Here is a 27,382-nt window from a genome sequence, read left to right on the forward strand (position 1 = left end):
TCCATTTATACACATGACGCCTCAGCGAGTGGTTATATGTGGAGCTCGTAGTTGCTGGGTCAAATTCAAGGATCATTCAAAGGATCTCATTTTTATTTCAAGCCAGTAAATGTAAATTCTGCTCTTTGCACTTTCTTGGTGCAATAACCAGAGAGGAAGTTAGAAAGTGTTACAAAAATTTTTTACTTTTGAAGCATATTATTTTATTGCTGGTGGATTCTGCTACAAGAAAAGCTTTAATATTGTGTTCAGCTCTTACTTGCACAAAGCAAGCACATGAAACAATTGAATAAAAGGGGCATTTTAAATGATTGGTCACACAGTGATTTAGAATTTTTTTTAAAAGCACATAAATATATATATATATACACACACACAACCACAATAACAGGAGCAGTGCATGAAAATAGATCATTTTAACACGTTATTTTTGTTTTGTTTCTATAATTCTTCAATTAGAATATATCAAAATCCATCATAAAATAAACCTAAACCATTTCCAAATTTAATTTGTAAAAAAATATTTCCTATGTATTTTTTGTTGTTTAAATAAACATAACAACTGTCCCTCTGTTGTGTCATTTTCGCTTAGTTTCTCCCTAATAAAATGAGTGAAAATAATTTACAAATTATTTTAATTATATATAATTAAATAAAATGCTAGCTTTTGAAATTAGCCTTAGCCACACAAAGGAGTCTGCCATTTCATTCCACTGGTCAATTTGTCTTTTTTTTTTCAAACTTAAAAAAAGAAAATTTAACAAATTGACCTGTTCGTCTGTTAAGAAAAGCCACTTTTCCTTTAGAAAAAACAAAAACTGAAATGCAATGAAATGCAAAGCATAAAGTGATATTTAAAACATTTATTTCATACAAAATATAGTTCTATTATATTCTATAGCAATCTATTAACATATTTACTGACATATCGCTCAAGACTTGATTTGGAGAATCACTTGTGCACAATGCACGTCTTAATATTAAACCTAAAATGTGATTTAATGTCACTATTAATGAGGATTGTATGATCTTTGAATAATTTTGGCCTGTAAATTCAATATATTTAAAGTATACCTTTAATACACTTGCAGTAGTTCCATTTTCAAATATATTTCAGCATATCTTTATTTGAACTTCAGCACTACTTCTGCACAATTAAAGTGCATTAAGCACAAAATTAGTTGTTCCAATTTACTATACTAAAAGCACAATCAAAGGGTATTTTTAATAAGCACATAAACATGTAAATGCATTTATACTAAATCTTGCATTAAATAAATGTATTTCTAATACATTCTTGTACATTTATTTTTCACTACGGTATAAATTATGTATAAAATAATAATAGTAGCAATTCCATATAATTTTTGTAGAAACTCAAAACAGAACACGCATACATATAGTCAAAAGTTCTTATATTTTTAACCAAATGCCCCAAAAAAGATGCTGATCGTATGGACAGCTGAATGTTATGTCGCATTCATCCCGTGACAGTAAAGTGACTTAAAGAGCCATTGAGACAGCAGCATCTGTTCTCCCAGCAGGCCACTGCTCACAAAACTGACAAGTTTAATGGGACACTAACACTGTTCACAGAGACAGACAGACAGAGTCAAGGGCAGATGGAAAGACCAAGTGCTTATAGGTTTGACACGGCACCTGTCAGACAACAAATTAACTTGTGTGGTGAATGACTGTAAAGCAGGGACAGATTTATGTGAGGTTTATCGAGGCCTCGCCACGATTATGGGGTGGTTTCATCTGTTGATTATGTTGAGGGGCTGATCCCGGTCACCAGAGAGCGATTCTGGCAGAGAGAAGTGCGTGAGCAGTTAAGAGAAGAGAGATGGACAGGCCCAAAGGACTCTTGAGAAGATCTGGCAGATAAAATTGCATTTGTGTTGTTGACAGATGGAAAGAGGATCCAATTTGCCCTCAACGTTTCAGTGAACATGACTCACCTTTAACAGAATGACTTATTACAGACAAGCATGATCATTTCCAAAGCCTCATCTCCACACGCAACTCTACTCTGCATAAACTCAGGCTTGACAGACACTAGGATGGAAAACAATGACAGAAGCATTAGAAAATAGAAATACTTACATATTTATATTATATTTAAGATTGTTTATATTTAACATTTAAAATTATACGCTCAGGGTTTACATCTTACCTTGAGATTTATTTTGTAGGAGCTTCTCAAAAAAACCTACAAAAATAGATATTTAAAATAAATAAATATAAACATGTATATAGTGTATAAGATTAATAAAATATAGTACATACATTATATAACTTTATAAGTATATATTTTTTGGATTATAATATATATTTATACATAAAATGTACTTGCCCAAGCCAAAAGCAGCCTCCAAGTCTTGATTTTTTGTTTCAATGTGTAGCACAGCCACATAATGACGTAATAGCATTAAAACAGTCAAATGTGTGACAGCGCCCTCTAGCGGCAACAAAACAGTGCATGTTGATAAAGACCAGGGTGTTATTTTATTATTTTTTGGTAACAGAAAACACATTAAAAGACTATAAATCACAATGACATAAAGAACAAATGAAACTAACAGAACAATGATAAAAACATTTAGGCTTCGGGAAACCTACAAAATGAGCCTCTCACATATATCGCTTAAAAAAGAGGAGTATGAAGGAACAGCTCATGCTGGTTTAGAGTATTGAGGAAGAGAGAACCAGTGCCAAACGAGCAGACTGCAAACCGCAGCTCTTAAACATACACCTACCTGTGTATTCAGTCTCAGCAACTACATATGTTCCCTTACTGAAGCTTAACTCTGAAACAGAGCGACTGAACTTCCTCAGCTTTAAATAACTTAGGCTGATGCAGGTGTAAAAAGCAGGACACATTTCATCATAATATTGAAAAACATGTTCAGTGTTTATCCTTGCAATATGAGAATTAACAAAGACGAAAGAAAATATAAAATAACTGTAAAACAATTAGTCAGTATATCCCGTTCAGAATACAAGAAAAAAAGTTGCATTCATTCCAACTGGGCTTTAAAAAGGAAAGAAACCAGTTGAGACGGGGGTGAGAAACGAGGAACATGAGTGATAGAGGTGTATTGTTTCTCTTAGCCGTGAGTAGTGTCGTCCTCCACAAAGTCCTTCGCCTGCTCTGCTGAGATCACATCGATGTGACTCACCTAACACACACACACACACAGTTTGTCATCTGTACAGCTTCAACTTGACAAGACTTACATTTATAGATAATTTTCCACGCAGAAGACTCATTTGCATTTGCTAATTACTTGGCACATCAGAGTGTTAATGAAGCCTGTTACCTTGTTTCTGAATTTGACGCCGTAGAATTTATCAGCTGACTCCAGAAGCTCAGGTCTGAAGGTCGTTGTGATGAACTGAGCATGTCCAGCTAGCTCCACGATCATGTCTGAAAGACAATACAAAATAGTGATATACCGCCTAAATAAAAAAAAAAAAAAAAAAAAAAAACTAATACTAATGAAGCAGAAGCTTGCAACCTCCAGAAGCAGCAACCTTTTTTTTTTTTTTGTAGTGGGAATTACAACCCCCCTAAAAAATAAAATAACATAATAATAATAATAATGATGATGATAATAAAAAATAATAATTTAACTAAAAAAAAAATAAGGGGTAAAAAAATACAAAACCTTGTTTAGAGTGAAAAGGGATATTCTATTTTTAGTGAAAAACAAAATGATTGTTAAGAAAACACCTTGTTTGTAGTGGAAAAGGCAACATATTGGTTGTAGCAAAAAGATAAAAAAAATAAACATTTGTAGTAAAAACAAAACATTTAGTAGTGAGAAGCACTGTTGTGAAAAAAACTTTGAAAAACAAAACACGAAAAGACAACCAAACAAAAAAAAAAAAAAAACATTGTTTCCTTCTGTTAACTGTTCTGGTGATGTAGCAGTTATTTTTGGCCAAGCTTTTTTTTTTTCCTCTATTCAACTGACTTTCTGTGGCTGAAATGTTGGCGCATATCTAAGGTCAACAATGCAATGGCTGATGGTACCTGACACTGCTTTTCTGTGCTGGGCGTCCAGAGCCTGGTCGATTTCATCAAACAGGTAGAAAGGAGCAGGGTCGCATTTCTGGATGGCAAAGATGAGAGCCAGAGCCACCAGAGACTTCTGACCTCCAGAGAGCTGCTGCATCTCTCTCATCTCTCCCTGTTTACCTGTGAACGACACCTGACGAACACACACACACACACGACTGGTCAAATATCAGCAGTAATAACTGCACACACAAACATTTGATTCTCCATCCTCTTCTTACCCTAATGCCCACTCCAGTGAACTGGTCTACACTGGGCACGCTGCTCTGGGAGGAAGATCCTCTCTCACCGTCCGCTCCCTCGCCCTCATCCTGAGACTGTCCACCTTCAGTGTCGCCCTTCTTCATCACCAGGGTGGCTTTACCGCCAGGCACCAGCTTCTGAAATACCTCGCTGAAATTCTTAGACACCTGTAGGGAGACAAATCAGGATGCTTAAGTGGGACCAGATGACATGTTTTTTGCTTACTGTGGAAGAAAGTCTATTTAAAAATATTTTTTAACAAAAAAGTAAACCTTTTTTGTTTTAAAAAGAAAAATGCAAAACCTTGTTTGTAGTCAAAATAGACATTTTCTTTTGTTAAGTGGAAAAAACATTTTGTAGTGCAGGGCTAGACAAGAATCGCGATACAGCTGGATTAAGCTTCAAAAGGCAATGATGTCATTGAATAAATGAGCACTGCACATTTCAAAGTCAAAACACGGCGCACATGTTTTTATGTGAATGTGTCTCTGAAGGGAATAGTCTCGTTGGCATTTTCATTTAATCTTGCCTATAATGCCTTTTAAAGCAGCGTATATGAGCGCGGTGCTGCTTTGTGTACAGCTGTTAACGTACCATAGAAGCCGCTATTTGCTCCTAAAGCGCCACCTCGTGGCAGAAAGTGAATTTGCATTTACAGTTTATGTTCAGATCAATGCGAATATCGACCCATGTTTTTATGCTGCAAACATAGTTGTAAATGTTGAAAGTTAATGTGCCTTCTAAAAATCTAAACAATTAAGACAGTGATATTTATGTTTTAAATTAATATAATATGTTTGACTTGTCCCTTTTCATAAAAATGGTTTAAAAGCTGAAATGTCATTTTATAAGATTTTTTTTTGTGTGTGAAAACTTTGTCAATTTATGGCTTAAAATGTTACCATAGACATTGTCCAACCCCACTCATACAGTGTTCATTTTACTCATTTTCGGGCTACCAAAATCTGAAGAGTACCTGAAGGGCTACCATGGATTTTGAAATTTTGCAAGCCCTGTAGTGAATAACAAAATGTCTGTTGTGAAAACTAAACATTGTGAAAAAAAAAAAAAAAAACATTGTGGTGAAAAACAAAACCTAACAAATAAAAAACAACATTTTACTTGTAGCAAAAAGAAAAATTTGTAGTGAAAACAAAACACTTTGTGAAAAACATTTAGTTTTTTTGATGTGGAAAAAACATTAAAAATAAAACTGTCTGCTGTGTCAAAAACAGTAAGAACAGACATTTAAAAAACTGAAAAACATTTTTTTTTAGTGGAAACTAAATATTTTGTCTGTCTCAAGACTACAAAGTTAAAACTATTTTTTTCAGGTTTTTTTATAATTAAGATTTGTTTTGTTTAAAAAAAAAAAAAAAAAGTGGACAATGCTTAATTTTTATTAGAGATGGAAAAATAAAACGCATTGAAATGTAAACGCTACTTGAAGTCTACTCGAGTTTGTCTCATAGTTGTACCTGTTTGAAGGTGAGCTGGATAGCCTCATATTTGCGCAGCTCCAAGACGTTCATGAGCTCCATGATGGATTTGTAGCCTCTATCCAGCTCTTCCTGCCTCTTAATCAACTTCTCTTTCTGCTCTGAGAAATTGACAAACTGGTCCAGGGCTTTTTTATTCACATGGCTGTACTTCTTCAGCTCCGTGTTACACTGCTCCAGCTTCCTGAACAACTACACACAGAAAATAATTACAGGTAAATGAACACAATCAATGAAACAGTATGAAGCCTCTAAAAGGGACATGGTGATGGAAATGAAGTGAGAGAAGAACTTCTATTCAAATGCATTTGTGTTCACTTACTAATTTTTTGCATTCAGAAACCTTTGCATTCTTTGCAAGCAAATACATTTTGCAAAAGAACAAAGTTTCTCAAGGTAATAAAATTTTGTATGCTAAGGTTTTCAGAGGTATGAAAATATTTTGTGTGAGTTTATAAATTTCTTGGGGTAATAAAAAAAAAAAAAATGTAGGGACCGAATGCAAAGATTCTCGGGAAATGGCTCGGTAAAAAGTTTTAGAGTGAAACAAAAGTTTTTCAAAGAGACAATATAGCAAGTAAATGCAAAGGACGTGAATATTTTTGTGAACTAGAACAATTTTGTAAACAAATGCAAGGTTTCTTGGGGGAAAGAATATTTAGCAAATGAACATAGGTTTTCAGTGGAATGTGAAAATTTTGCAAGCAAATGGAGAAAGAAAGAAAAAATTAAGTTTGCAAAGTTTCTGAGGAAATGTGAAATTTCTGCAAGTATATCCAAGATTTCTCAAGGGAAAGAGAAAATTCAGTTGACAAACAAAGATTTTCAGTAAACGAATGGTAAAATTGTACATGTTTACACAAAATTTCTTTAATAATTTTGCAAGTAAATGCAGAGGTATACGGAATTTAGGAAGACATTTTAGTGACCAAAGGTAAAAACTTTGCCAACAAACGCAAAAGTTGGAGGAATACAAACAAATCTAAAAATGTTGTGAGCAAATGAATGCAAAAACACTGAAACAGAGTTTTCATTAAACATCCATCTCTTATTTTTTCAATCACCACGTTCTTCTTAGTAGTTTCGCAGAATAGAAAAGTAATTAAACTAAACAGTTTGGGATCAGCTCCTAATTATTTCTTTCACACCAAAATCACTTAAATGAACGTTACGCCATAATTCCCACTTCTGAACCTGCAAAAGAAAATTGCAGAAGATAGCTAAAGAAACACACACAGAAATGGCACACCTCAACCTCCCTCCTCAACTCCAGACACTCAAGTTCACCAAGAGAGGGTGAAAAAATAAGAGCGCAAGGATGGGGTAATGAAGAATGAGTCACCTCTGTGTAGGAGGGCTGACACACAATAGAGCCCCTGACTGGTGTGGTGGAAGATCAACTAAGACAACGAATATGAGAGCCAGGTGGGAGGGCTGCGAGACTAGAGGGGGATGAGAGAGAAAACTAAAGCCAGACATGAGCCGAGGAGGAGGCAAAAGGCTTCTTCAAGGGTATGACCTCATTTGCAACAAGCTATTTTTTGAGCGAGAAGGAAAATATGGTTTAATATCACTCTAAATGAGTTACTTCACCATGGAACTTCATCATGAACTTTAACTAAAGAGGAACAAATGTTGCACGTCTGGGTAAAAAACTAAAAAAGGTTGCTGTACCTGTTTTAGAGTAAGCGTCTGGTACTTTTCAAAGGCTTCTTGTGGCAGGGAACCCAGCTCACGAATCTTCTTCATGCATTCCTCTTTCTTCTTCAGTAACATCCCTTGTCTGTTGGTCATCTTCTCCAGCTCCTTTGTGTCGTGGTTGATGGCATCGTTCTGCTCCTTCTCGATGTTCTTCCAGCGCTCCATACTCTTCTGGTGGTCCTTTATTTCCACCTCCGTCTTATCGATGAGGGAGTCCAAATCTGAAAATTGAAATGAGAAACAAAATGCAGACCAACAAAAGTAGGGCTTTTTAAGAAAAAAAAAAAAAAATTGACAATGAGTCTTCACTCACCCTCAGATCGAGCCAGAGTGTCTTTTATGCGTTTATTAATGCCATCTAATTCTGACGTTGTCGCTGTGAGAACGGTTCCTCCTTCGGTTTCTCTCAGTTCATTCAATTCCTACACAACCACATGCTTTATTATTGTGCTACATGCCACTGTGTTTCATAAAGGTTTTATTGGTGAAAAATAAATCCGGTATCTTCACCTGCTCGACTTGGTCGAGACGTTTGCGCAGGTTCTCGTTGAGGTACGTCTCCACCCTGGTCATGATTCCCTCCAGCTTAATTCTCTCATTCAGCAGCTGCCTGTTGTCCTGTAGCAAAAACAGGCCACACATCTTTAACTGACCCCAGACTGAAGGGCCAAAAGCCACGTGTTCGTTTATTGTAATTGTTTATTATAAAAGGCAATTTTAGACTAAAAACAGAACATGTGGCTTTTGGCCACATGAACGTACATCTAAAGGAATAAATGAAACTCTTATGCATATGCCTCAATGCTAAGCCTGTCTGAGAATACAAAAGCAGACAAATTAGCAAACCAAATTGAAGGCCATACAAAAATAACAAAGGTTAATGATGTGGGTTGGTTATACAACAGCTTTTCAATTGTTTGCTGTGTGTGTCGTGTGAGGGGCTGGAGGTGGGAAAGAGCTGCAGCTGTGGCTGACAAGAGCTTCAGACTGACTAACCCATGGGTGGCCAACGTTGGTCCTGAAGAACCACAGTGCTGCAGTTTTGCTCTAACCTTGATAAAAACTCCTAAAAAGTTCCTGTGGCTTTCTAGTGATTAGCTTGCTCAGAAGTATTTGATTAAAGGTGCTGTATGTAGGATTTTGACTCCACTAAAGCATAAAAATACCATATATTTGCAGATATTTAAGAAACATGCTAAGTTTACATAACTCTGTGTTATGGTTTGTGAAACCCGCCCACTGCCAGTTTACCCAATTGTATTTCGGCACCCCGGGTTGCCAGTTGGTGGAAAACACAGCGTATTTAATTTCATTCATCGTCCTGTGCGCTCGTTTCTGTTGGTGTCGTTAATCTGGCAACCTGCGTGTGCGTCAAGTCTGAGGAGGAGGGGCCGGGTGAAAAAAAAAAAAAACATCTCCAATATTTTGAATTTGGACTGTAATACCTAGTTCAACCGCTGGATGTCAATCCTACAAGCACCTTTAAGGTTGGATCGAAATTTTACGGACACTGGCTACCCGTAGCCAGGCTACGTCCATAAGAAGCAAGAGCTTTCCCTATCCGATCTTTTTTCCGTCTCAAGAAATATCTGCGTCCACACGAAACCACAATACCGACACAAAACGATGTAGTTTACATGCCAGAGCAGCATGTGGTGAAAAATGGAGAAGAAGAGGACTATGCGCATAAACCTTGCGTGTGGTATACAAACGAACATGGAACAATACATTTATTAATCCGTGTTAATGTTAGTTCATAAAAAGACAATCGTTCAGTGTTTGTTCATGTTTTTGTTGCCGTTACGTGACGTAGCGGTGTCTGACTAGGGGCTAGACGTGGGGTGATATAAATATATGGATTGGCTGTCCACACGAAAACGCAAGGGTGGCGTTTTAAGATTTATCCACTCTGGGACCTGGTTTAAAAAAAATAGCGGTTTCACTTTCCCAAAACACCGGATCCGTCTGGACGAAACGCCAATAAGATACTGTTTAAATGTATGTGTATACAGCTAAGCGCGTCTCCGTGTGGACGGGGCCTAACACTTCTCAGATGAGATTACGGCTATAAAATAGAGATGCTATTCACATTCAATGTCCAGTGACCACTTTCTTGTAGCCTTAGACCTTGTAAACACCACTTTGCGAATTCACTTATTAAATTAGAACTGGGCGCAGAGAAGGTTCTGCCATTTTTGTGCACATCAGATGGCCAGTGATCTGTCCATTTTGACATCTGTACCTATTGCAATTCATCGAGTTTTATTTTCAATTACATTTTTGTAGATAAATGATTGTTGTTGATGTAATATTTTATATTTCAATATATGAAGAGTTTATTTGCAAAAACGGACAATTTTCAAAAATCATGTTTTTTTTATTATGTTATGTTTTTATTGCATTTTATTGTGTTAGTTTGCTGTATTTTTTAGTACTTTTTTTACCTAATCAAAATAACCTGACTACAGTATGATTGAGATTAACTGGAATGCACACTGAAAAAACATGATTTTTGGATATTGTTAAAAACTAAGTTATCTGGTTTTGCAAATGAACTTTTCATATTTTTATATAATGTGCTTAATAACTTTATTAGACCATCACCACCTCAATGTATGGTTTGTGCAACAGCTGCCCTAAACTAACAGCATTGGTGAATATTAAAATAATTTTTAATGTTTCTGTAATGATTAATCCACCAGTATGTGTTTAATCTTTAGTCACAGTAGTGTTTCTAATGCTAACATCTAATTATTGTTGTTATCTATGAATTTTCCAAATCTACTGTTTTAAAAGAAATTAAAATAGAAAGGAAAGAAAAATAGTAAAGCACTTCAATAATTTTGTTTTTCAGATGCCCAATTACAGTCAATGACAACAGAGATTGTTAAAGGCCAAAAAAAGCCATACAAAATATTAAGGTTTTTGGTTGTGTGTGAATAAAGACTATTTAGTTGTTTCAGTTTGTTATTTGCTTAATGAATGGCAATAATATTTTTAGTTTTAAACAAGTTAACAGATTCCTAAAATATGCGTTTTCTCTTTAATATGAAAGGTGCTCTAATAAATTTAACCACATACCATTAGAAAAATATACTAGACTATTTATTGACTGTTATTGGGCATCTGCATAAAAAAAACAAAAAAAACAGCGCTTTACTATTTTTTCCGCCTGTCTTGTAAAACAGTAAATTCGAAAATGATTGAATAACAACAACAATTATATTTTAAGCATTACAAATACTTACAAATACTGGATTAGCCATCACAGAAACATAAGAAATTATTTGAAATGAAACATAAGATTTTGATATTCAACAATACAGTTAGTTTAGGGCAACTGTAGCCCAAACCTTACACTGGGTGGTGGTGGTGGTCTAATAAATTTGTTAAGCACTGTATATATAGACACACAATGTTTTTTAATATGTAACAATGGTATGTAATTGTGTTGATGATTTTTGTGTTAATTGTGTTGTTGAACCTGTTGCAGCTGTCTGATCTCGTCGTTGAGGTCGTCCACTCTGCGCTGGTCTTCTAAACTGAGCTGAGAGAGCAGGTCTGTTCCCAGCTCTGCCTTCAGAGACTCCCGCGTGCTCTCCATGGCATGCAGACTGGCCTCCAGACTCTGAAGACTGCGTTGCTGGGGGAAAACACATTTAATGATTTGGTACACAAATAAAATAGTAAATAACAGCAGTTATGGTATTACAATTACATGGGTTACCTTGGGCATAAATGTTTTCTCGGACTGCTGTCTCTTCTCCTTTAGCATCTTCATCTCAGACAGTATACTGTCTCTGGATGCCTTGAACTTCCTCTGCTGGGTCTCAATTTGCTGCATCTGATTCATCAGCTGGTCAATTTCATTATTGATACGTGAAGAACTGAGTTAAGGAGCAGACAAGAACTCCCTTCTTGCTTATCTGTTACTTTAGTATCATTTATATAACATTATAGTATTTATTAAAGTTAATTAGCTTTTATTTTTGCATTTTCAGTCATTTAAATTTGAATGTTTTTCGATTTATCTTTATTTTTAGTGAGCTTCCAAGACAGCACTTATTTAAAATTTTTAATCCAATATTTATATTTGAGTTCAGATTTATTTCAATTAACAAAAACAACATTTAATAGTTTTAGTTAACAATAATGCTGCTTTTCGAAACACTGAAAATAAAATCAAAATCCGATTGTACTAAATCCACTTATCTCAGCTGTACAAATACTTTTATTTGGCCTGTTTTTGCTGCAGATGAGAAAACGTTTACGTCATCATATTAGCTCTGAATGAGTCACAGAGTACGAGTCACACAAAGCCAATGCATGTTGATCAAAAACTTAAACCGGCTTTAAATGAACATTCCTCGAAGCCTTGACAGTCATGTCCACCAATCCAGACACATAATCCCTCCATTCACTAATATAACACCATGTGTGCAACTCACACATGACCGCATAGACGTTAATAACTAGCTGACTCATTCTGTGATCCTCTGTGACCTTGTGTCATTTAGGCAGATTGTACCAGAATCCTCTACTGGCCAAGATACAATTAGGACACAGTCAATTTTATTTTGTGCCCCTGCGTCACAAGTTAAGCCTGTGTGAGGTGTATATGAGGAGGATATGTTCAATATTTCTACGCAGGTTCTCATTGAGTTTGGCCTCCAGTTCTCCGAGCTCCTCCTCGGCCTTCCTCATGTCCTTCTGCAGCTCCAGACGGGACTTACGAGTGTCATAGTAGCCACCGGTCAGAGCGCCACGATGACTCACCTGATCACCTGATCCACCAAAACAAGGGTTTAGAAATCATACAGACTGAATAAAAGTAGTACACCAATAGGACAGCGTCGGTTTACCCTCCAGTGTGATGCAGTCCATGGTGAAAGCTCGAGCCAGCTGAGTGGACACCTCCATACTGCGGCAGATCAGCGTCTTCCCAAACACGTGTTTGAAGGCCTTGTCGAAGTTTGTGCTGTAACGGAGCTTGCTGATCATGGGGATTGCATCCTACAGAAAAAAAAAAAAAAAAAAAAATGTAGAGAAGGAATTAGAGGCTATTTTCATAAATTTCTATTTAACAATAAAAAAAAAAAAAAAAAAAAAAAAGAAATTGAATGAGCTTCATGTTTAACCCTTTAAAACCGGATCACACATTTGTGTGTGTTTACCTTTAAGACCGGATCACGCATCTGTGCGTATTCACCATTAAGCCCGGCAAACGCGTCTGCGTCATTTTGAGCGATGTCGTCTTTTTCAAGGCACATGGCCAATTATATACACTTTAATTGGCCAAAATATTCTTGGGGTGAGTGACAGAGATGCTTAGGGATTTTTTTTAAACTCATGGGACTAGTAAAATGCTTTGTGATTGGTCGAAATAAGCCTGCACATACAGTTTTATTTTACTGTCTTTTGGTCGACATTTTTAAACACCGTGCTAGCGATCCGTCATGACTGACTCAAGTGAAGGAAGTGATATTGATGAAGTTATGGAGGATGACACAGGACCAGATTCAAATGATGATTTAGATGTACCAGCCGATCGCGTAGTTAGAGAGCAGTGGATCTTATTAGCGATGTTTCAAGAGGACGAGGAGGATATGCGCGATTTCGTTGGCTTCCATACTGTGTCTGTGTGTGAGTGTGTGTGTTTGTGTGTGTATATGTGAGTGAGTGAGTGTGTGTGTGTGTGTCTGTGTGTACATGTGTCTGTGTGTGTGTGTGTGTGTGTGTGAGAGAGAGTGTGTCTGTGTGAGTGAGTGTGTGTGTGTGTGTGAGTGAGTGTGTGTGTCTGTGTGTGTGTGTCTGTGTGAGTGTGTGTGAGAGCGTGTCTGTGTGTGTGTGTTATAATTTGATGCTGATACTAATGACAATAAATGAATAAATGTCTAAAGATGATGATTGATAATAATTGATGATTATGGATAACAATACAAAATAAATAGGATGCAATAGGCAATGCTAGCTTATGATGGATGATGATAATTGTGATGTCTGATGACTGATAATACATAAAACATACATAAATAGAAATGAAAATGATAGCTCATGATGGATGACAGTAATAATTATGATGTCTGATGAGCAGAATAAACTTTTTCATCAAGTTATGAATATGGTTTCTTAGTGCTATGGTTTCTCTGACGCTTTTATCAAAGGCGACATCCAAAAATACAAGAAACAAAATTAACAAATTAATATTGAAATTGTTATGTAAAGAAGAAGTAACCCTCTGTTTTGTTTTGTTTTGTGTTTTTTTTCTATAACTTTGTATCAGTGATGTTCACTTGTCACTTTGGTACCTCAAAAGTATGAAATAAAAACGGATCTGTACTGATTTTCAAAATATTCTTGATGTTTTTGTTGTTTATAGATTTTTAAAAAAAATTCAGTTAAAGATTATGGCCAAGCAAGTCAGTCAAGTTGAAAGCCAAAGAAGTAAGCTCTCAAATGCTTTTTATTCCATGTTTTTATCTGCTATAGAGCCTGAGAAATTACGATTTTAGTAGGCGTTGACAAATTTTGACAAATATTTCTGGAAACCTTAGGTTTTGGGAGGGGGTTTACAGAAAAGTACTTAGGCATAAAAAGGCCTTTTTTAGCAGGCGTTTTAGGCCTAAATGGGTTAATAAAGCAGGGTTATTACAGTTAATTAAAACCATTAAAAAAAAAAAAAAAAAAAAAAAAACATTTTCGTTACTTTAAATTAAACATCAACTGAAATAAAATTAAACAAAAACATTTCTCAGCAAGCTGCCAATGCAACATTTCTCATTTTCAATTAGTTTATCTAGAAGCACTAAAAGAACTATAAATAAACAACCTAAAACTAATAAATAAAAACTAGACATACATATATACATTATATATATATATATATATTTTTTTTACATACAATATATTTTTGTATGTATATATATATATATATATATATATATATATATATACATACAAAAATACAAAAAACATGACAAAATTACTAAAACTCTAAAATTAAAGTTAAAACAGAAAATGTAACTTAAAACACTAACAAAAACTATAATTGTATGTTAATGAAAATAAAATAAATTTTATTTTTTTTTGTAATCCAAAAAAATAAACAAATAAATCAAGGAGAGGATTTGGTTTTGTACATCCAGAGTTAATTGGATGATATAAAGTGGGCATTTTTGGACGTTTTTGTGGCCAATATTTTTCTCTTGGGAATAACAGACAGACTCACACAGAAGTCGATTTCAAACTAAGCAGCTTTCTGTTGCTCAGTGTCGAATCTATGTGGCCGACTTGAATGCGACTAAAAATCTGTGTGGGGATTTTTTTTGCCCTCGTGAGAAACTCCAGACTGTGAATTCCTATTAAAATGACAGTGAAATTTCACCAAGCAACATTCAGTGCAATCGCACCCATTGTACTGAACAATGTGCACAGTAAATTGCAACACAGCAGATCTTTTCTTCTGTATTGTGACGTACATTCAAGTGAAACAGATTACTGAAAAAGTAGCAACTTGGTTCTATCATCAGTGGCTGATTTGATGGAAGTAGATCTGAACGGATCAAGTAAACCTGCATTTGGGAAATCCAACAGGGTGCCTTTTAAATGTCATGTCAGTGGTGTAAGCTTACGTTAGTCTCAGGGTAAGCGGTGTCCCTGACGTCCAGTTTGCTGAGGGGCAGGAAGGTGACCTCTCCTGGCAAGTTCATCTTATTAAACTCCATCAGAATCTTGGTGCTCACTTCATCTGTTTCCACGATGTGGTAAAATAGCCTGAACAAACCCCAGCACACACCACTCCATCACTCTCAGTTCAAACACAGAACAACATTAAGGAGAGAACACTAATAATAACAAATGAGTCTGACCTGGTGCCAGCGGTCACCTCCACACAGGTGTAGAAGGCAGGTTCACACTCAAAGTTGTTCATGACGATGCCGTGGTAACCGTTGATGACGTGCTGGTTGATGCCTTTCCGGCGGAAATGTTCCAATACTTTATTAATGCTGTCGATGCCATTCAAAATAGCCTGGAGAAAAAGCAAACAACACGCAAAACATTGCGTATCAGAGTTCGTACCGTCATTTCAAGCCAAGATGACGATCTGAAGTCCTGATAATCCCACTTCATCTATACTGATGTATATTTTTGTAATGTGGAGAGTTGCTATAATTAGAGACTGACTCAGTGCTTGAGAAAGCACCCAGCAGCCAAGTTGAGCTTAGGAAGTATGGTTCAGTTCAGCCGATACACAGTGAACCGGTGTGGGCGGCATTTTTACGTGATTTTAAATACATACATACTGGTTACATATATTGAACTCTGGGGTAGGTTTGTACGATTAATCACAATAAAATCGAAATCGTGATATGGCTTGGTGTGATTATCAAATCTCAATGGCTGCAATTTAATTAAAAACAAGCACTGCATATTAAGCGTAAAGCGTGGCACTATGTTCATTTACACACAAAAAGCTCGTGCCGCAGTGTTTTCAGTTTCTGATTCAGTTCAAAGTAAACAAAGGAAGTAGTAAATATTAGTAAAGTAAACGCCAAGCGCCAACAATATTTGCAAATTTATAATGAGAAGTTCGTATGAAGCAGCTGTTGTCAACAAAATAGACACTTGAAAGGCTTCCCGTGTATTTTCACCAATAGAAAAGCTTGGTGTTAAACATTTGAAATGGAATAAATTAAGACAGACAAATATTAGCGGTGTAAATGCTACTGTCATACGGTTTAAATTAAAAACAATACACAATATTACTGTATTTTTAAATACTAATTTGTACTATTTACACTAATATTTTGCAGTGAAATACATTTATACATTATATTTTGTTTTGATTATTTAGTGCTACTAATAATTAAAATAATGACAATACCTATTACTACTACTACTACTACTATTATTGTCGCATTTATTTGTAGTCGCAAATGTCTTGGCTAAACTGTGCAAAAAAAAGAAGAAGGGAAAAACAAAAGCTAAGCTAATTGAAATAATGAAGCCCTATTCTGAAGTAACAGAAAGGCATTAAATTTACGTAACAATTCTAAACAAATATTATATAAATAATACACAGATGATTTGTACACAATAAGATCAGCAACATTCATCACACAGGTCTGTTTTGGTTTCTAACCTTTCCGGTGGCTGCTCGCAGTAGCTGTTGTTTCTTCTCCAGCTCTTCTCGTTTGGCTGCCAGCGCCTGCTGTTCTGCGTTCTCCTCTCTCCACAGGTAGCTGCAGGAGGAGGGACACGGACACACCCATCAGCCCTGGCTCACAAACGCTACGCCTGGGTTCAGCAGGAGACCCTATTCTATAGCCTATGCGTCAAGCCTCCTCGTGCTGTGAAACCTATGGCTCGTGGATTATTAATAACTAAAATACCAGGTGAGGAGGGGAACAGTTCATACAGGCAATAAGAAAGAGTGGGATGTTGGAAAAACGGACCAAAGCCAGATATTTTCCCATGATGCGTTGGGAATAGGAATAGGAGGATCTTACTTTCTCTCGCTCTGAAGTTCATCTTTTCGGTTCTTCACCTCGTAGTACTTCTTGTCCAGCTCTTCCACTCGAGTCTTCACTTCACTCAAGTCCTGGTCCAGTTTCTGCGGCCGAAATCAAAGTTGGGAAGAAATGTTAAAGGTTCAAAAACATCTTAAATGGAATAGTTCACCCAAAGTTAATTTTTTGATAAGTTTAACTCATCCTCAGGTAATCCAAGATGTTGATGAGTTTGTTTCTTCATCAGAACAGATTTAGCGAAGTTCGGAATTGACTTGTTCACCAATGGATCCTCTGCAGTGAATGGGTGCCGTCAGAATGAGAGTCCAAACAGCTCATAAAAACATCATAAGTAATCCACACGACTCCTGTCCATCAATTAACATCTTGTGAAGCTAAAAGCTGTATGACTGTAAGAAACAAATCCATCAAGGTGTTTTAACTTGAAAACTTCTGATCAAAATTGAAAGTCATAATCCATAATAATACTTCCTCCAGTGAAAAAGTCCTGATCCCCTGTTGTCTCTCACATCAAAAAACACCCATACACTTTTTTAGAACCAATTGGACTGTTTTTCCTTTTAAACAGTGTTTGATTTGTGCATATTTCTCTCCTGATTCAGACAAAAAGACTGGAGAAAGCAAATATTTTGGATTATAGACAAATTTTTTTTAATCAACAGCAACGGTTTGAAGTTACAAGCATCTTGATGGAGTTGTTTCTTAAAACACGCTAATTTTCACTTTTCAAGACATTAATTGATGCACTGGTGTGGTGTGGATTACTTGTGGATTATTGTGATGTTTTTATCAGATGTTTGGACTCTCATTCTGACGGCACCTATTCACTGTAGAGGATCCATTGGTGAACGAGTGATGTACTGCTACATTTCTCCAAACCTGACGAAGAAACAAACTCATCTACATCTTCTTTGGCCTGAGGGTGAGTAATTTCTTTTTTTTTTATCAATTTGCCAAGATGACTATTAACATAGCCAAATCTTACACTATACTGTTCCAGGTTTCTCTCTTTATTGGCCTCAGTGTCCTCCAGATCTTTGTGGATGGCAGCGATCTGCCGTTTCTTGTCATTGATGGCTTGATCCAGAGACTTCAGCTCTTTCTTGATCCATTTGTCCCTCTCTTCTTTAGAGGTGAACTGACTGCCTCGGCCCTGTTTGGCATACAGGTCTGTTCGCTCTTGTGTGGCTTGAGCCAGTCTGAAAAACGCACGAACAAATATGAAACAAATGACTCCGGAACATAACATACTTCAAGCATTACTTTAAGACACCAAAAGCATTTGAAAAGCACTTGTACTCTTTAAAATGACATCTTGTGAATAGTTGAAATAATTTGTGGAATTATGAAAGGGACGGGACTTGATTTCATACACACGGATATGACAGTCAACTGTTTAAAAATAAATACTGTCATTGAGATAAACTCTTACAAAATCAAAAGTCTATAAATTTATAACATAGTAAGGGTAGCAATAAGCAAATTCTGGTTTTGGAGGACTGTGACGTAAAAAATATTAGTTATTTATAAGAAGAAAAAAAAAAAGTCCCACCCCAGCATCCTGTTTCAAGTACGTACGTCACAATCAAAAAAAAAAAAAGTGCTCCCCACTTCATGGTCCCTTTCAACACTTCAAAGAGTTTACCGGGAAATTCCTCGCTCCTCTCTTTCTTTCACTGCGTTAAATTTGGGTTCTGTTTCCTGCAGCTCCTTCTGTTTTTCTTCAATCTTCTCCAGAAGCTTCTGACGCTCTTTAAGCAGCCGTTTCTGTTGGACAGGAAGCGAGAGGGGCCAGATTATTGAATCACAAATAACGACTCGCCTCTTTTTATAGAAAGCTTAAATAAATTTTGCATAAATGCATAAGGAGGTGTTCATATTTAAATTGAGAAGAATAAACCGCACACAAACAGGTGTGTAGATTCAGCATCATGAGCAGAACAAAGGGGATCTCCATCTGAGCAAACCTACATTCACATTCACCAATCAAAGGGCAAATGACGCACTTCTGCCTCTCCTCCATAGGAAAACACACACACACTTGGCCAGGTGGGGCTAATCCCTCTCCAAGCCAACCTGGATGCAGGAGGGCCGACTGAAAGTGTGTATTTCACACATACATGGATACACAAGATATATGTGTGTTTGCGACTGGCTACGAGCCCGGGCTGGAGTGGGCATGTGTAGATAGTGACGCAGACGGAGACACTGCGGACCCTCTGTTCACTAATGCCTGCCAGCATTTCCTGCAGCTCTCTGGCTGTTAAGTGTGCATTTATGAGTGTGTTTGCATTTGTGAGCATGTGTATCAAACTCGCGGGTTTGCTTGTGAATTCGGTCACCGCTTTGTTTTTGCAGCGACCAATTCAGCAACAGCAATGGAGAAAAGCAAGCAGGTGAGTATTTGTTTGAGGAAATAGGGTTTATACTTATATGAAGTCTTGTACATCAAAAAAAAAAAAAAAAAAAATGCACGTTATAGAATTTAGCACTTCATGAGCATTTTACCGTTTCATTTGAGTAAAACAAGCATCATATATACATACAGAAATGTAAAGGTATTCATGGCAACCTGTCAAAAAAAAAAAAAAAGTTTGGTTAAACTAGGGCTGGGCGATAAAACGATATGTATCACGATAGACACGTGAACGATATCAATAAAAAATGTGTTCGATAAAACGTTCGATATTTTTTATTCTTCGTCGGAAGAAAACAAAGGCTGCGAAGCAAGTTTGGTTGCATTAACAAAGGCACTCGCTCTCTGGTAACCTAGCAACGTAGGGAGTGACACGCTAACAGCCAATCATGTAACAGTATCAAGTTTGGTTGCGCCATATCGTTGTCTCGTGTCTAAGTGCGCACGCGCAAAAAAAAAAAAATAAATAAAGTGCGCATGCGCAGCTGAGAGTGCACGTCTGCAGCCAGACCCTATTGGCTGGTCTGCTGTATTCCTCTTCATAAGCAGAAAATGAGTGCCGCAGCGAGCGAGGAAATTGTAAATAAAAGAGAAAGTCAGCTCCCAGTATGGCAGTTTTTGGATATTATAAGTCTGACCGTAGTCAGACCAAATGTCGTCTGCAAATTATGCAAGACCGTCGTCCCCGCCAAGACTGGTAATACCACGAACTTGATGTACCACCTTAAAAAAAATATCAATAATTATCGATATCGACCGATATGAAACACTGATATCGTGATACAGTTTTCAGCCATATCGCCCAGCCCTAGGTTAAACTCAAAAGACATTGTGCCAGAAATATATTACTATCATTCAGTAGAATGTGTGTAATCCTACTACTGTTGAAAAATTAATAAAACTTAATTTTAATGTCTCACAATATTTCTTCCATGTATTAATTTGAATACTAAATCCCTTTTACTTGCCAAAAAATACATTTTCATAAATTTTCATTACAATTAAAAGATAAATTAAACTAATGTTTTATGCCTTCATTTGATAACCAGAAAATATAAATACGTAACACAGAATTTCATAAGGCTATTGTAAAAATAAATAAAAGTTGTTTTTATGCATTCAAATAACTAGACATGCTAAAACAGAATTTGGTAACAATAAAACATAAGGTGAGAAAAATGAAACTTTTCATAGGGCCCTAAACATGTTTTTTTTACTTTTAATAAATTGATGTTTAGTAATGATAATTTTCATGATTTTAATTCATTAGCCATGCTTTTTGATTTATAACATTTAATTTAACCATTAAAAAGGAGTCCAGAAAGTTCAAATGGAATCCACAAACATTTTAAATGGAAAAAACAAAATAAAATCGATTTCATAAATAAATGCTGTTCTTCTTGCATCAGTTTCCACAAAAATATGAAGCAACACTGTTTCTCTGTCATAAGACATGTTTCTTGAGCAGGAAATCAGCATATTATGATTTCTGAAGGATCACATGACACTGAAGACTGGAGTAATGATGCTGAAAACTCAGCTTTGCATTACAGGAAAAAATTAAGTTTTAACACATCTAAACACACAATAGTTATTTTAAATTATTTGTTCAAATATTCCACAATATTATTGTTCTTACTATATTTCAATCTAATCTGATCTGGGTGAGTATAAAAAATAAATCTTATAAGCGGTAGTGTAAAATCACTTTAAACTTAACAAAAACCAGAGTAATTTTTTTTTCCAAGTAGTAACTGTCTCTTTTTCAAGATGGTATTTCTTTGAAATGTGTATGTGTTGATTGCATATGTGTGCCTGTAGCGTGTGCATGTGTTGGTGTGTGTGCGTCTGCTAGTCACACCCTCTGTTCGCTGTTTCCTGCCAGCTCGTCCTGCAGATCTTTGGCTTTGAGCTCCAGTTTGGTCCTCTGTTTGATCTGCTCCTGTCGCTCGGCGCTCAGCTGTTCTTTCTCCTCCTTCATGGCGGAGATTCGAGACTTCAGCTCCCTCACCACACGCTCAGTCTCCTACAGAGACACAGGGACACTGAGGTTAAATAAGATTACACAATATAAGCTGTTTTATGACGTGCGAAGGCTGATTCTTAGTAAATCTTCATATTAATACTTTACTTTCAGTTTGTAGAGTCAATTTCTTAGACAGACTGGATGAAATGTGAACTTGAAATCAAAACTAATCTTTCACAATAAAATGTTCTTGTCTGATTGAGCTTGATTCATCAGTGCATGTTATGATATTTTTGCTTTTGGGGTCTTTATGATATTTTACACCACAGAAATTTCATAATTATTGTCACCAGTGGCAATATCACAAAAAAAGAATACTAGCCAAAAAAAAAAAAAAAAAAAAAAAACTCACTGAAGACAAGTAAACAGTGAGTAATTGAATAAGAAACTAATTACAACCAATAGAACAAAAAAAAACTACAAAAGAACAAATAAATAACAAATGCTACATACATTGCAGTGTTTCCCATACACTGACTTATTTGTGGCGAACCGCCACAATATCAAAACTGACCGCCACAAATAGATTTTCCAAAAGGCTTTGATTTCGTTGAATAAACAGCAGCACTGCACGTTTAAAAATCAAAATCCGGCGCGGGTGTTTTTATATCACTGTATTTCAGAAGGAATCCGAACATTTCGGATATCATTTTCATTTTATCTTGCATGTAATGCCTGATAAAGAAGCATTTGTGAGAGGAGCTCTGCTTTGTGTACAGCGTTACCGGGGAAACCTCTATTTCTCGCACTCTCGGCAGAGAATGCATTTGCATAATATACATATATGTGGGGCCGGGGGATTGCCACCACAAATAGAGTGTAAGGCTGTGGGAAACACTGCATTGTATAAAATAAATGTATAAAACACTGCAGATTCTTCACTGTTAAATTAAATGCATATTTCTTCTTATTAACGTTGCAAAAGTGATTTAGTCAAGAGCAGAGAGAGATTTCCTCTCTTTTGTTGTTAACATGAATGACAGACAGCAGGAATATTAGGCTGCTGTCACTTTAAGAGCTGCCCAGCTCCGGTATACTGTTACACATTAGTCTCAGCCTCAGAAGTCATGCCCACAAACCGTTGGCTGAACGTCTGATGCATAAATCGCACACAATAATAGAAACACTTCAGGAGTTTCGAAGTCGTCATCGGATTGGTTGAATTATACAGGATTTCCGGGAGACGTGTATGTCTTGTTCTTTAACGTTCTTCTGGAACCAAACATGCCGTGGCGCCAAACCCCCTCACGAAAGAAGAAAACCATCGTGTTTACAACTGTGACAACAAATGCTTATCATGATCTACTAAATGCTGGATTTTGGGCAAAAGTATGTGAAATATTTAAAGTTTGCGGCATAGAATCTTTAAAATGTCCAAGACATTTACATGTTATTATAGGGACATTTCCATGCCCTGAAACATGACACGACAAAACGAAAGAAGTTCTCTTTCACTGCTGAGTGTGCTTCAGTGGCTTAAAATCCCTTGTTTTTAATCTCCAATGCTTAAATATGTGTGCAAACATTAAGTTTTCATAACCATGTAGCACAGCAACATCAGGTGACCATGTAACCGTGGTAGAGACGATAGTCTAAAATCTCTACCGGTTAACAAATTTCTACCAGTTAATCATGCCTACCAGTATATCACCCACCCTTACGTCTTTAGGTTTTTGTTATTTGCCAACATGTGAATGCACAAGCTGGTTAAAAATAAAGTATAATGCACTACATTGTTTTACATTTTCAGAAGAAAATGTGACAAATTCCCAAGCAAAACGTTTCGCCATGATGTTAAACTGTGGTTCTGAGTGTTTTTAGCACTTTTCCAGAACAAGAACACACTGAAGAGCTCAGTTTACCTCCACTTTGTCTCGAGCATCTTGTTGAGCATCTCGCAGTTGTCGAGATTTGTCTCCACAGGTCTCTCTCTTACTGGACAACTAGAGAAGGGAATCACACCATCCTTAAATTGTCAGCAACAAAGCATTATACAGTGCTGAATGCTAATGTATTTACTGTTTGGTGTGTGTACCTCGTCCAGTTTGGCCCGGGTCTCGTTGAGCTCCTGGTTGTAGATGGTGTACTCTAGAGCTCTTCTCATTTTGTCCCACTTCTGGTACTGAGCCAGTTCCTCTTTCTCATCCTCCAGAGTGTGCAGACGCTCCTCAATGTACTTTAGCAGCTCATTAATCTTCTCTCGCTTTCCCTCTGTACACATACACACAAGAACAAACTGCACGTCACAAACCTTTGACCATAAAAAAACAACAACATTAAAGCATCTACTGCAGTGTTTCCCAGCGTTGATTCATTAAAACGATTTGGTTTCACAAAGTAATACAAGGACAACCAGTTTTCTTATTTGATAGGCTATATTTCCAGATTGGAAATGATAAATGGCATCTTCACTTTAATGATGACACATCTGAATAGAAACACATGAGTGAAGGGTCTACCTGTTTCCTTCATGAGCGAGATACTCTCCTCTTTGCGCTCATCGTAGACTCTGGTGCCGGCCACCTCTCTGAGCAGCTTCAGACGCTGAGAGTCAGGCGCTGTTGCCATCTGATTGATCTGTTTTCATGTTTCAGAGTGTAAATTGAGTGCAACAAAGTGAGCAAACTCATGTTGAATACTAACCCTCACATTATTCCAAACCTGTATGAGTTTCTTTCTTCTGTTGAACACAAAAGATATTTTAAAGACTGTAGATAAGCAAACAGCTGACGGTAACCATTGACTTCCATAGTATTTTTTTTTTCCATATAATGGAAGTCAATGGCTACCATCAACTGTTTGCTTATCTACAGTCTTTAAAATATCTTCTTTTGTGTTCAACAGTAGAAAGAAACTCATACAGGTCTGGAATAAAGTGAGGGTGAGTAAATGACAACGATTTTCATTTTTAGATGAACTATCCCTTTAAGTGACAACAGGTTTTAAATAAAATCAAGAATAATTGTGAACACCCATTAATAACTTGTCCCATGTACCTTTCCCTGCTTGACGATGTAGTAAGGGTTGCTGCGGGAGAAACCAGCGCTCTCTAACAGGTTCATCACGTCGTTCTTACTGAAGCACACAGAACACAACTCATTTGTCAACAGCTCGAAGCAGTCAAAGCTCTTCTGATATGTTACAGTGCTACAAGAACTTAACTTACGTGACCATCTTTTTGTCCAAGAAGTACTGGTCTTTCTTTGCTCCGATGACACGGCGCAGAGACACCTCCTCTTTATCAATCTGAGGGCAATCAGGTCTTGTTACACGAATGCCTTTACTTAAGTGTGCTTCTTAACATTTAGGATAAATTTCTTACCGGCAGCCTGTTGTCAGAGTTGTCGAATATAATTTCCACAAAGGCTGAAATGACTCGAGGACCAGTGCCTTCCTGAAAATTACATGAAAGTACATGATTCAGCAGGGTTAGTGAAAATTATTTTATATACAAAATTAAAAAAAAAATCTAATAAAAAAATAAGAATCAAGGAAAATAAATAAATGTTGAGTGAAAAAAAAGAAATACAACAACTTTTTTTGTTTTGTTTTTTGAAATTATTGAAGTTAAAAAAAATTTTTATATATTACACACATATTATATATATATATATATATATATATATATATATATATATATATATATATATATATATATATATATATATATATTTATATAAATATAATAATAATAACTCACGTGAAGCAGAGCCAGACGCTGCTCTGGACGAAGATGACTGAACTCATCACTGAGTACAAACTGTATAGCTTAAGGGGAATAAAAGAAAACTGCTCATCACAAACTATTTACCTGCACCTTTAGTGTTCTGATGCATTAAATTAACGTATTGAAATGTATTAAATGTCTTAATAAAAAAAAAAGCATATTTTACTTACCATAAAAGAAGTTACTCTTTCCAGATCCATTTCTTCCAACTGTGAAAAGTTAAAAAAATATATATTTTAAAACTTATTTTTGAAATATTATAAATTATATTATTTTAGTAAATTACAATTTTATTCTTAAAATTCTAAATTTCTTATTTTTATGTAACAGATTGGTTGTAAAAATCATTTCACTGCATATGTAATATACGGTTATGCATGTGACATAAAATGTAAATGTATATACATATTTATACATATATAAACATAAAATATCTTAGGCACATTTGTTTTATTGTCTGATTTTAAATATATTTTAAATGCATATTAAAATACATTACATTTTATATCAAAGTTTACAGTGGTTTTTTTTCATTGATTGACCTATTTTACATATTTCTGCTATGAAGAAAATGTCGCATGGCAAGATTAGGACAGTGTTACCTATAACATTGTGTTTGGAGCTGAAGGGATCAACCACAGTCTGATCTCTGTAGCTGCGAAAGCCCTGAATAATAACCTAAAAACACACATTTACAATATTACATACAACTTCAATATTATGTTCTACAACCTGTCAGAATGCGTTTCATGCATGAATGCTAAAAAGTAAACAATGACCTTAAACAAAGGTATAGCCCAAACAAAAACGTACAGAGATATGGAGTATATAAAACAGTACTTTATGTAAATTATCATCATTTACATAATACAACACGCCGTATGAGTATGTACATGAGAACCAGCTATAATTTACTTTTCTACTCGTAGTTTGCTCACATCTGAACAGCAGCAGCAAACAAAACTGCATTTCAGCAGTAACTTAACTGTTTCATATTGAATTTGATTGCAATGTTTTGACAGCTAATGCTAAAGCTAACTTCATTGAAGGCCATGTAACGGCACTCGCCAAAACTTACAACCCAGTATGCTCAAGTTTAAGAAAAATTAGTTTTTGTGCACGTGGCACTTAAAATGTGTAAACAGGTAGCTGAATCGCATATTTGAACATATAAATCATAATTTTACACGCAGCGCGTGAGTCGCATCTTACCTGTTTAATGTACATGGCGGCTTATGCACAAAACCCTCCTCAGAAACCAGCCGAATTAAACACCCTCCTCCTCAGAGAGAAGAAGGGTTTAGGAGAAGATAAATATGCCTGCACACCGGATAAATTTGTCCGATATTATTATTATTATCAAATGTTATTTTCCCTCCCCTCACGAAACAGATAACAGTCAAAATGGCGACAGAGGCGGGACGAACGGACGAGTCTACTTGACTTTTTAGAGGGACTTATAATTATTGTTTATTATAAATGTTTAAAGAAATAGTAAACTTCATATTTCAAGATAACTTATTGATATATATTAATACTTGAATTTTAATTGAGCTCCTTGCTTTTTCCTTAGTTTCATATCCATTTTGTCTGTAGCGCTCCCCCTATTTCTGTAAACGTAGTTCAGTCCGTCGAGGCAGAGATTGGGCGCCAAGAACACAGCTGCTCTGTAGAATAAACACTTGAGTAAAGCACGTTATGCCCATTCATCGCGTTTCTTTCTTTTCTTTTTAATTCACTTAATTTATTTCACCAACAGAAAATTACCATAGTATTGCCTGGACCGCAAAGCCAGTCGTAAGGGTCAATGTTTTGATACTGTACCTCTGAATGCTGAATAAATATTTATTTTTGTTGTTGTTTTTTTGTTTTTGGGTGTGAGTTATGCTTGAAGTTAAGTACTTCGGTATAATTTTAAATAATAATAATAATAAATACATTTAAAAAACGCTGAATAAATAAGCTTTCCATTGATGTATGGATATTTGGCTGAGATACAACTATTTGAAAATCTGGAATCTGAATCTAAATATTGAGAAAATCATTGAGACATTTTATTTCTAAATCCTATATTTCAAATAAATAATAAAAAACTGCATAAAATGAGGACAAGGTTACATTAAGAACATTATGTTAAATTCCCTATTGCTCATTTT

General features: G+C 35.9%; 1 protein-coding gene across 2 annotated transcripts; it reads right to left on the reverse strand.

Moving 5' to 3' along the window:
• Positions 1-844: 844 nt before the first annotated feature.
• Positions 845-26,856, reverse strand: LOC306875318 (structural maintenance of chromosomes protein 3). 2 transcript variants are annotated; one of them, XM_079425802.1, is made up of 32 exons: positions 26,439-26,856; positions 25,829-25,904; positions 25,397-25,435; positions 25,200-25,267; positions 24,822-24,893; positions 24,666-24,745; positions 24,496-24,574; positions 23,959-24,076; positions 23,535-23,710; positions 23,362-23,442; positions 21,335-21,499; positions 18,703-18,824; positions 18,043-18,256; positions 17,037-17,140; positions 16,670-16,769; positions 15,396-15,556; positions 15,159-15,300; positions 12,390-12,540; positions 12,159-12,311; positions 11,255-11,406; positions 11,012-11,170; positions 8,038-8,145; positions 7,841-7,949; positions 7,501-7,748; positions 5,806-6,018; positions 4,306-4,494; positions 4,040-4,217; positions 3,324-3,430; positions 2,357-3,182; positions 2,177-2,212; positions 1,962-2,058; positions 845-1,807 (listed from the first exon to the last, which is right to left on the reverse strand). In XM_079425802.1, exons 1-29 carry the CDS (start codon positions 26,451-26,453, stop codon positions 3,111-3,113), a joined length of 3,651 nt encoding a protein of 1,216 aa, XP_079281928.1. In that variant the 5' UTR covers positions 26,454-26,856; the 3' UTR covers positions 845-1,807; positions 1,962-2,058; positions 2,177-2,212; positions 2,357-3,110. The 2 variants fall into 2 exon arrangements, with proteins under 2 accessions (XP_079281928.1, XP_079281929.1); XM_079425803.1 differs by having other exon boundaries at positions 850-1,877.
• Positions 26,857-27,382: the final 526 nt, after the last annotated feature.

Source organism: Barbus barbus, assembly GCF_936440315.1.
Source record: "Barbus barbus genome assembly, chromosome: 9".
Lineage (NCBI taxonomy): Eukaryota > Metazoa > Chordata > Actinopteri > Cypriniformes > Cyprinidae > Barbus > Barbus barbus.